Source organism: Chiloscyllium plagiosum, chromosome 7, assembly GCF_004010195.1.
Source record: "Chiloscyllium plagiosum isolate BGI_BamShark_2017 chromosome 7, ASM401019v2, whole genome shotgun sequence".
In the NCBI taxonomy this organism is placed as follows: domain Eukaryota; kingdom Metazoa; phylum Chordata; class Chondrichthyes; order Orectolobiformes; family Hemiscylliidae; genus Chiloscyllium; species Chiloscyllium plagiosum.
The window spans coordinates 29,684,143-29,696,130 of NC_057716.1; the positions used below are offsets into that span (position 1 = coordinate 29,684,143).

The 11,988-nt window shown below is 42.2% G+C and overlaps 1 protein-coding gene across 5 annotated transcripts in view; it reads right to left on the reverse strand.

Moving 5' to 3' along the window:
• The window catches only part of LOC122551440 (sperm-associated antigen 16 protein), a 992,024-nt gene that overhangs the window by 892,311 nt on the left and 87,725 nt on the right, over positions 1-11,988 (reverse strand). For all 5 annotated transcript variants that reach the window (XM_043693348.1, XM_043693349.1, XM_043693352.1 and 2 more), the window contains exon 7: positions 11,108-11,225. In XM_043693348.1, coding sequence (XP_043549283.1) covers positions 11,108-11,225 — 118 coding nt within the window. The remainder of the gene's footprint in view (positions 1-11,107; positions 11,226-11,988) is intronic.

Sequence of the window (11,988 nt, forward strand, 5' to 3'; positions counted from 1 at the left end):
AGTTGAAATGTTGGGCCACGGGGTGGTGTGGTTGATTGGTGCGGGTGTCTCGGAGATGTTCCCTAAAGCGCTCTGCTAGGAGGCGCTCAGTCTCCCCAATGTAGAGGAGACCGCATCGGGAGCAACGGATACAATAGATGGTATTGGTGGATGTGCAGGTAAAACTTTGATGGATGTGGAAAGCTCCTTTGGGGCCTTGTATGGAGGTGAGGGAGGAGGTGTGGGCGCAGGTTTTACAGTTCCTGCGGTGGCAGGTGAAAGTGCCAGGATGGGTTGTAGGGGGGCGTGGACCTGACCAGGTAGTCACGGAGGGAACGGTCTTTGCGGAAGGCGGAAAGGGGTGGGGAGGGAAATATATCCCTGGTGGTGGGGTCTTTTTGGAGGTGGCGGAAATGTCGGCGGATGATTTGGTTTATGCGAAGGTTGGTAGGGTGGAAGGTGAGCACCAGGGGTGTTCTGTCCTTCTTACGGTTGGAAGGGTGGGGTCTGAGGGTGGAGGTGCGGGATGTGGACGAGATGCGTTGGAGGGCATCTTTAACCACGTGGGAAGGGAAATTGTGGTCTCTAAAGAAGAAGGTCATCTGGTATGTTATTAGGTCAAGTGGATAAAATGGGTAAGAAAGCATGCGGTATACTTGCCTTTATTAGCAGAGGCACAGAATTTAAGGGTAGGGGGTCTATGCTGGAACTGTGTGAAACATTGGCTCGGCCACAGCTAAAGCACTGTGCTCAGTTCTGGTATTCAAATTGTCGCTGAGATGTAATAGCACTGGAATGGATGCAGATGAGATTTACCAGAATGTTTCAGTTATGAAGAAAGATCTGATAGACTGGCGCTGTTTTCCTTAGAGCATAGGATACTGAGAGGGGACTTGATTGCAATGTATAAAATTATACGGGATATTGGTAGGGTACAAAAGAAGAAACTTTTCCCTGTAATGGACAGATCAAAGACCAAGGAGCATAGATTTAAAGTAAAAGACAGAAGGTTTAAAGGAGATGTGAGAAAAATCTTTCTCACCCAGATGGTGGTGGGATTATAGAAAACATGGGCAAGGAGCAGGCAGCAGGGACTCGTTTAGTTTGGGATTATGTTAAGCATGGACTAGTTGATCCGAAGGGTATGTTTCCATGCTATATGACTCTATACATTTAGATGTGCATTTGAGATGAGAATCGTTAGGTGGCTGTTTTTGACTGGTGCAAATGCAATTGGCTAAAGGGCCTTTTTAATGTGCTTAATACGTTTATGATTCCATGCATGTGCCTCTAACATCTGCAAAGCTGTGCAACCCTCAGAGAAAAAAATAATACATCAAATTCAAAATTTTGCTTTCTAGTTCTGGACTCACCCACAACAGGAAATATCCTTCCCTCACCCATCTTGACAAAACCATTCAGTATTGAATAAAACGATAATAAAGTCACCTTTCACTCTTCAAAAGTCCAGTGGAAGAAAGACAAATCTGTCCAGTTTTCATAATAAGACAATAACTCCATTCCAGATATTAACCTAGTAAACCTCCTATGAGCCTCCAATACATTAAATCCTTCCTTCAATCAGGAGATATAAACAATACACATTATTCGAGACGTGATCACACTAATGCTCATGCTGGGTATCGGCATGGTATACAAGGTATTCGCCATAAACGGATACCCACGCAATTTCATCAACAGATGCCTAAGAGAAAGACAACGAAACGAGGACATGCCACAACCCAAAGGACTAGCCACACTACCGTACATCAGGAGCATTTCAGAACTGACTGCCGGACTACTGCGACCCCTAGGACTTATAACAGTACACAAACCAACAGCCACCCTCAGACAACAACTCACCAGAATGAAGGACCCGATACCCAGCATGAGCAAAACTAATGTATTGTACAAAATCCCATGCAAGGACTGCACAAAACACTATATAGGACAAACAGGAAGACAGCTAACGATCCGCATCCATGAACATCAACTAGCCACGAAACGCCACGACCAGCTATCAACTGACAACTGGAAGCGGCAGGGACAGGCCACTATAAATGCCGGAGGAAACACCACAGAAGCGCTTCACAGGAGGCTCCCAAGCACTGAGGATGTCACCTAGACAGGGGACGAAACATTTGCAACAAAAGTTTCCAGCTTGGCGAACAGAACCACAACAACGAGCACCCGAGCTACAAATCTTCTCACAAACTTTGAACATATTCAATAATATCATGGCAGATCTGAGGCCTAAATGCTTATACCAGACTTTGGCCCATATTCTTTAACACCTTTGCTTAACAAAAATGTATCTAACTCAGATTTAAAAGTAGCAACTGATCCTGCATCCACTGCCATTGCAGAAGAGCTTTCCAAACATCTTTATGTGTAAAAGTGCTTCCTAGCATCTCTCTTGAACAGTCCAGCCCTAATTCTCAGGGCGGAAGTGGATACTGCAGATGCTAGAGATTAGAGCGGTGCTGGAAAAGCACAGCAGGTCAGGCAGCATCCGTGAAGCAAGAAAATCGGCATTTCGGGCAAAAGTCCTTCATCAGCCTTTCTTAGCCTTTCCTAAGACATGGTGCCCAGATCTATTCACAGAACCCCAAGGCTAACCAGAGTTTTATACAACTGCAACATAACTTCTGCATCCTTGTATTCCATTCCTCTAGATACAAGCACCTGCATTCCATTAGCTTTGATTATTTCCTGCAATTGTTTGTGACATTTTGGAGATCAATGCACCTGAATCATAAATCTCTTTGTACTTAATTTCATACCCTCATTTATCCTTTCTCAGTCCAAAACTGATAACCTCATCACTTGCTTCCATTGAACTCCATCTGCGATAGTTTTGCCAATACACTTAGCATAAAATTACAAAGGGATACTGACTGACTACCATCTACACTGCCTACAACACTGCCTAACTTTGTGTTATCAGCAAATTTGAATGTATGAATTTCTATGCCATTATCCAAGTTGTTTACAAATGATGTGAGTAACTGAGGCCCTAACACAGAACCTTGTGGGACACTATTGGTCACATCTGCCAATTTGAGTAGATTAGATTAGATTCCCTACAGTTGTTGTGGTTCTGTTCGCCGAGCTGGAAGTTTTTGTTGCAAACGTTTCGTCCCCTGGCTAGGCGACATCATCAGTGCTTGGGAGCCTCCTGCGAAGCGCTTCTTTGATGTTTCCTCCGGTGTTTATAGTGGCCTGTCCCTGCCGCTTCCGGTTGTCAGTTTCAGCTGTCCGCTGTAGTGGTTGGTATATTGGGTCCAGGTCGATGTGTTTGTTGATGGAGTTTGTGGATTTGAATGCCATGCCTCTAGGAATTCCCTGGCTGTTCTCTGTCTGGCTTGCCCTATGATAGTAGTGTTATCCCAGTCGAATTCATGTTGCTTGTTGTCTGCGTGTGTGGCTACTAAGGATAGCTGGTCGTGTCGTTTCGTGGCTAGTTGATGTTCATATTTGCGGATTGTTAGCTGTCTTCCTGTTTGTCTTATATAGTGTTTAGTGCAGTCCTTGCATGGTATTTTGTACACTACATTCGTCTTGCTCATGTTGGGTATCGGGTCCTTCGTTCTGGTGAGTTGTTGTCTGAGCGTGGCTGTTGGTTTGTGTGCCGTTATGAGTCCTAGGGGTCTCAGTAGTCTGGCAGTCAGTTCCGAGATGCTCCTGATGTATGGTAGTGTGGCTAGTCCTTTGGTTGTGGTATGTCCTCGTTCCGTGGTCTTTCTCTTAGGCATCTGCTGATGAAGTTGCGCGGGTATCCGTTTTTGGATGAAACCGGAAAGCAACAACACCCCCAGATTCTATGGATTACCTAATGTACACAAACCAGACATCCCACTCAGACCCATAGTATCACTACCAGGGACACCATCATACAAACTGGCCAAAGAACTACAACAGAAACTGAAACACCTGGTCAGCGGATCCAACACTCTATACAATCAACACAGGAATTCTTGGACATCATCAGAAATATACACATAGACAAAGAAGAAACCATGATATCATTCGACGTGACGGCACTGTTCACTTCGATTGACAAAAGCCTAGCCAGAGAAACAATAGCCAACCTACTGGACATACAGAACAGAAAACAGGACGCTGAACCTATCAACCCGTTATGAGTCCTCGGGGTCGCAGTAGTCTGGCTGTCAGTTCCGAGATGCTCCTGATGTATGGTAATGTGGCTAATTCTTTTTGTTGTGGTATGTCCTCGTTCCGTGGTCTTTCTCTTAGGCATCTGTTGATGAAGTTGAGCGGGTCTCCGTTTTTGGCGAATACCTTGTATAGGTGTTCCTCTTCTTTTTGCAGTTCTGGTGTACTGCAGTGTGTTGTGGCCCTTTTGAATAGTGTCCTGTTGCAGCTTCGTTTGTGTGTGTTGGGGTGGTACAACAACTACTTGCAGATATCAACACCTACCAAATGAAGGAATTTGACTGCAAAAAGAAGAAGAGGAACACCTATACAAGGTATTCGCCAAAAACGGATACCCGCGCAACTTCATCAACAGATGCCTAAGAGAAAGACCACGGAACGAGGACATACCACAACCAAAAGGACTAGCCACACTACCATACATCAGGAGCATCTCGGAACGTTTGCAACAAAAACTTCCAGCTCGGCGAACAGAACCACAACAACGAGCACCCGAGCTACAAATCTTCGCACAAAACTTTGATTCCCTACAGTATGGAAACAGGCCTTTCGGTCCAACCAGTCCACACCGACCCTTCGAAGAGTAACCCACCCAGACCCATTTCCCCTCTGACTAATGCACCTGACACTATGGGCAATTTAGCACGGCCAATTCACCTGGCTTGCACATCTTTGGACTGTGGGAGGAAACCGGAGCATGTGGAGGAAACCCAAGCAGACATGGGGAGAATGTGCAAACTCCACACAGACAGTCACCCAAGGCTAGAATCGAACCTGGAACCCTGGTGCTGTGAGGCAGCAGTGCTAACCACTGAGCCACCGTGCTACAGAAGTTATGCTGCAGTTGTACAAAACTCTGGTTAGAGCCAGGGTTCTGTGAATAGATCTGGGCACCATGTCTTAGGAAAGGCTGATGAAAGGCTTTTGCCCAAAACATAGTATTCCTACTTTCTGTCACCTACTGAACTCATCTAATTTTCCAGCCATGTCAGTAATATTGCCTCAATTCCATGGGCTTCTACCTTAGCTCAGTCTTTAATTTGGGACTTCATCAAATGCCTTCTGGAAATCCATATAAACAACTTCCATAGATATTTCCCTGTCCATTACATCAGTCACCTCTTCAAAAAAAATTCAAAGAGGTTTGTCACACATGAATCCATGCCAGCCCTCCCTGATTAATTCAATATTCAGTTAACCCCATCCTTGATTATAGACTCCAATAATTTCCCCACTATACATGAATGGCTAACTGGTCTGTAATTTCCTGATTTTGTTCTTTCACCCTTCTTTAAAAAGGGAGTGATGTGCAAACTAAAGAAAAGTTCTGAAGAAAGGTCTCAAAATGTTAACTCTATTATTTCTCCACAGACCTGTTGAGTTTTTCCAGTAATTTGTTTGTGTGTGTCTTAGGACCCAATGCTTGTCATTATGCGGCCTCATATCCATAACAGCTATCAGAGCTTTTTCAGATACTTCAGTATCGGTGTGCTAGCAATTAGTTTATGCAGTTATAAATGCTATGGACACTCAGGTGCAGAAGCTTTAATTATGACTTTTTGTTACCTTCGTAACATCTAGTCATGACTGTTGGAGTATTAGATTTACTCTCTGTCCCTCGGTGTTATACTCTGACCTTCATTTCCCATATTAGAACCTTGCTCCATACCTCGATTTACTACATCTGCCCAATTTTGAACTCTCACCTTTTTTTTAATTTTAAAGCCCTCTCGCTCTCTCTACCTCTCTAGTTGATGGTTTACTAGGATACTGTTCCCAACCTGGTTCAGATTCAGACTGTCCTAACGTTACAGCCCTAACTTTCCACAGTTCTGATATCATAGCCCTACAAACTGGAACCCACTTCTCCCACACTAGCCTTTAAAACAATTAATTTCACTAATCACATGTGTCCTCTGCCAATTTGGCACATATTATCCATGAGGTTCTGTTCAGCAATCTATTTAATGAATCTGAAGTGATATATTTTCAGAGAAAGAGAAAAGCCTAATGTTGCAGAACCCAAGGAACTTGGAAATAGATGTATGAATCTTTGAAGCTGGCAGGACAGGTTAGACTGGGCCATGATAAGGCAAAGGGGATCTCAGATTTATAAAGGCATGGAAAACAAACAATGGAACGTATGGTGAACCTCTATAAAATATTAGTTCAGCCTCAACTGAAACTGAATTCTAATACTTTAGGAATGATGTCAGGTTTTGGACAGGATGCAAAAACAATTTGTGAGGAAGATCACAGGGGTGAGAAACTTCGATTATGAAGATAGATTGGTGAAATTGAGACTGTTCTCTTTAGAGGTGAAGAATGAGAAGATCTTTAATGTAGATGTTCAAAATCATGAGGGGTCTGCACAGGGTAGTTAGAATGGTGTAATTGACAGAAAGCTCAAAACAGGCAGTGCAAATTTAAAGTGATTGGCAAAAGAAACACAAGCTACAGTGAAAAGGTAGGAGAGTGGAATGAGCAATATAGCTCTCAGAGAGAGACAGCACAAACATGACAGGCTGAATAATCTCCTTTTATACTGTGCAATGATTCTATTTTCCTCATATATGCAAAAATCCTTTTTATGGTTCTTAGCAGACTAAGATAATTGTTTTAAAAGTTATGGCTCTTTTTTAAGCATAGATGTGTCAGGTAGAATGTTTACAGTAACATTTCAAAACACATGTTCATGCATTAGTACACATTCTGCAATAGCTACATCAGGTCAAACCTAGAACAGTGAAACCATTAGCTTATTAAACATCCATAAGAGAAGATTAAAATGTATAGCAACTCAATAAAGCAGACAGAGTAATATTCTTGTATGCATAGGCTTATATTATGAACATACAGGCCCAAGAAAAGGGGAAGGTCAAAATTGATACATATAATTTTTCATCATTGAATAACAGATGTTATTGTGCTGGCTTGAAGAGAAATTAACCAGGCTAAGTTAGAAGGCATTAACAACATTTTATCACATTAGGTGAATGTAATCAAACATTAAAATATACACACACTAGAGTTGCTTGGTGGATTTAAATCTCACTTCACTATTACTAGCATAAATAGTCAAGATTAGACATTTTAAAATCACCTAAAATGGGATGTAATTTACAATACAGTAGTCATAGAGTCTTACAGCACAAAGACAGACCCTTTGGCCCAAACTGGTCCATGCTAACCAAAATGTCCGTCCACGCTAACCCCATTTCACTGCACTTGGGCCATATCCTTCTAGTCATTTCCTATCTATGTATTTATCCAAATGTCTTTTAAATGTTGTTAATGTGTCTACCTCAACCACTTCCACTGGCAGCTCATTCCATATGCTTGCACGCTTTGCCCCTCAGGATCTCCCTTATTCTTTCCCCTTTCAGCTTAAACTGATGCCCTCTAGTCCCCAGCTCTGAAAAAAGGTTGAGTGCATTCACTCAATCCATGCCTCTCATGACCTTACATATCTCTGTGAGGTTCCCCCTCAGTCTCCTACACTAGAAAGATAAAAGTCCTAGCTTGTCCAACCTCTCCCTATAACTCAGACCATTGAATCCAGGCAACAGCCTTGTAAATTTCTTTTGCACTCTTTCCAGTTTAAAACATTCTTCTTGTAACAAAAGTGACCAGAACTGAACACAGTACTCCAAGAGCGCCTCACCAATGTATTGTATAACTGCAACATAACTTCCCAACTTCAATACACAGGGCCCTGACTGATGAAGACCAGTGTGCCAAAAGCCTTCTTCACTGCCCTGTCTACCTGTGACTCCATTCTCAAGTGTGAAACTGAACTCCAAGGTCGCTCTGTTCCACTACACTCCTTAAGGCCCTACCATTCACCATGAAATTCCTACCTTGATCTGACGTTCCAAAATGCAAGACCTCAAACGTAATTATATTAAACTCCATTTGCCATTTCTCAGCCTACTTTCCCAGCTGATCATGGTCCTGCTGCAATTTCTGATAACCTTCCACACTGTCCAAAATACTGCCTATTTTAATGTCATCAGCAAACTTACTAATCAGTAACTTATAGTATTACAATATGCACTTACATCTCTTATATAGGTGTTTCAATGCTTCCTCATCTTTGAGCTTGTAGATGATGTTCAGGATGTATCACAATAGCTTAAAATGCTTTCACAAAAGGTCAATAGGGATATTGATGATTCTTTATAATCATTCATACGATGTGGGCACCTCTGATTAGGCTTGCATTCATTTCCAATTCCTAATGCCCTTGAGAAGGTGGTGATGAGCAGCCTTTTTAAACCACTATGATACATAGGATGTACATATACCCACACAGCTAAGAGGAGGGGAGTTCCAGGATTTTGCTCCAGCAATAGTTAAGGAATGGGTTGTTAACTCAAAATGGTGTGTGGGTTAGTGAAGAATTTGAAAGTATTGGTGCTTCCGTGTAACTGCTACCTTTCTCCTTCTAGATGAGATTAAAGGTTTGAAAGGTGCTGCCAGTGGAGCATTGGTGAGTTGCTGTCGTGTATGTTTTAGGTGGTACACACTGCTGCCACTATATGTCAGTGCTGGGTGGAGTGAACATTGATGGCTGTGTGGGGTTTTAATCTAGTGGGTCACTTTGCCCTGGATGCGATTGAACTACTCAAGTATGATCGGAGCTGCGCCAATCCAAGGAAGTGGACAGCATTCCATTATACTCCTAACTTGAACTTTGTAGACAGTGGAAAAGCTTTGTAAAGACAGGAGGTCAGTAATCAACAACATAAACTTTGGTCTCTGACCCGCTCTTTTAATTACAACATTTAATTACAACTGCATCCCTCAATTTATGGTCAATGACAATCCTCAGACTCTTAATATTGGGGAAATTCAGCAAAGATAATTTGAATGTCAAAAGTAAATAGTAAAATGTGCCTGGTACCTATGTGGTACAAATGTTACTTGCCATTTATCACTCTAGGCCTAGAGCCATCCATGCCTTCCTGTATGTGGACATGGATTGCTTCAGTACTTGAGGAGGTACACCAGCCTCACTTGTGGCCTTATTATGAAGAAAATAATCATTGATAAAGCAGTTGAAGAGGATTGGGCCAAGAACACTACATTGTGGAAGTTCTGCAGTAATGTCCTGGGACAATGCGTTTCCAATAACCAAACCATCTTCCTTTCTGTAGAGTCAGAATCTAACCAGCAGACAGCTTTCTCCCTGCATTCCCATTTACTTCCATTTTTATGAGGGTTCTTTGATGCCATACTTCAGCAAATGCTACCCTAATGTCACGGGGGCGGCACGGTGGCACAGTGGTTAGCACTGCTGCCTCACAGTGCCTGAGACCCGGGTTCGATTCCCGCCTCAGGCGACTGACTGTGAGGAGTTTGCACATTCTCCCCGTGTCTGCGTGGGTTTCCTCCGGGTGCTCCGGTTTCCTCCCACAGTCCAAAGATGTGCAGATCAGGTGAATTGGCCATGCTAAATTGCCGATAGTGTTAGGTAAGGGGTACATGTAGGGGTATGGGTGGGTTGCGCTTCGGCGGGGCGGTGTGGACTTGTTGGGCCGAAGGGCCTGTTTCCACACTGTAAGTAATCTAATCTAATCTAATCTTAAGATTTCTGCTCTTTTATCCATATTCAGAGCAGTGCGTAGCACCGGCAAAACAAGGTATTGCTGCATGAGCAGGTTATGACCAAATGTCCTCATAGAAACACAAAATTGTTACTCCTGTTTTAGAAAATAAAAAAAGTCCATTATGCAGAATTAAACAAGGGAAGTGAGGTGGCAGGGAGGGGCAAGTGTTCTGAGATTGAGGTGTGCCTGCCCACAGGCCCATGTGATCTGGTGCCATAGGTACAGGATACCCAAATAAAGGCCTCGTCAAGTGTTCGCTTTAAACCTTGGATACAAAGTGAGTAGTTGCTGGCCTTTCCACATTTAATACACACACCTGAACTTTTGAGGAATGGTGAAGATTTCAAAATGAAGTTTGCAGCCAAATGAAGAATTTCACCCACATAATGACAGAAACCTGTTTAATCGGAGTCCCTTCATCTAAGTCATTCAAATAATTTGCAAAAGGTTGAGGCCTCAGCACTAAGACGTATGACACACTACTTGATAACTCTTGCTAAGCAGAAAATTGCCCATTTATGCTTACTCTCTACTTCCTGTTAGCTAGATAATCTTTTGTGCACACCAATATGTTATTCCTCTACACAATGAATTTTTATTTTCTGCAACAACCTTTGATGTGACACCTTCTCAAATGTCTTCTGTAAGCCCAACTACAATACTTCCACCAGTTCCCCTTATCCATGCCACATGGTACTTCCTCAAAGTCCAATAAATTGATAATGCCTGGCTTCCATTTCACAAAACCATATTGAGTGTGCTTGGTTGCCTTGATTCTTGACATTGTGACAGCTATATCATCTTCAAGCATAATTTCTAACAGCTTATATAGATAAGATGTTGACAGAACTGGCCTGCAGTTTCCTGCTTTCTACCTCCTTATTATTTTGAAGAAAAAATGCACTTGTCTATGTTAAAACATTGTGTGTGTGTGTGTGTGTGGGGGGGGGGGGGGAGATAATCATCTTTTCTGCATTTTAGTATAATGATTGCCTCTTAAGTAATGTTTAGTCAATGTTGATTTTAAATTTGTACAGTAAAATTCTTCAAATGTGAAGTCTTCAGCGATCCATTGAATTTGCCAGGAAACTCATATCTCTTTACAAAGCTATTGGGCTCTTTGGGGATTCTAACATTTTCAGAGACAAGCAACTTCTGTACAGAAAAAGGTAGCTTTTATTAAATATATTAAATGCTATCATGAATGCACATTGAGCATAGCTGGAAAATAACTTATTATGCTCAAACACAAGTATCAAATTGCAGCATTTTTCAAGAATAGGAGGAACTGCAATTTCAAACTTTATAATTATATCTTTCAAACAGATGCAATTACAAACCTGCACTAGAGCTCTGTCTTTCTCCAAACTTGTCAGCATTTTTTGCTTTATTGCAGTATTATATTTCTCTTTGATCTTGCTCAGGGTAGGTTCAAAGGATTCATAGTGCTTCTTAAGCCTAAAAGATCACAAACAGATCATTAGAAGATAATATCTGAAAGCAGGATCACAAATATAGCTTTCAGGTCCCAAATGTCCTGTGGGTAATATGTGCTGAAATATCACCAGAGGGATTCTCAAAATTGGATTTTTAGCTTTGAATTCTCAGAAAACAGAAAAAAAAATGAAGGCTGAAGGTTGAACATCAACACAAGAAAAGTTTCAGAGTTATCAGGGAATTCCAACTAAGTGCAATAATAAAACACTGAAGCTAAACCCATTCAGACGTGTCAACAGATTATCAGATATTATGTTTCAATGACTACAAGATATTTATTTTGCATTACTCTCAAGCATGGTCACTCAGAAAACCTTTCACAGCTAGTACCATATTCTTCTGAGAGATTTTATAGGTTTTTTCAAATTAATCGGTAAAAGTCCCATCTAATTAGAGTCATAGAGATGTACAGCATGGAAACAGACCCTTAGGTCCGACCTGTCCATGCCGACCAGATATCCCAAACCAATCTAGTCCCACCTGCCAGCACCCGGCCCATATCCCTCCAAACCCTTCCTGTACATATACACATCCTAATGCCTCTTAAATGTTGCAATTGTACCAGCCTCCACCACTTCCTCTGGCAGCTCATTCCATACACGTACCACCCTCTGCATGAAAAAGTTGCCCCTTAGGTCTCTTTTATATCTTTCCCCTCTCACCCTAAACCTATGCCATCTAGTTCTGGACTCCCCGACCCCAGGGAAAAGACTTTGTCTATTTA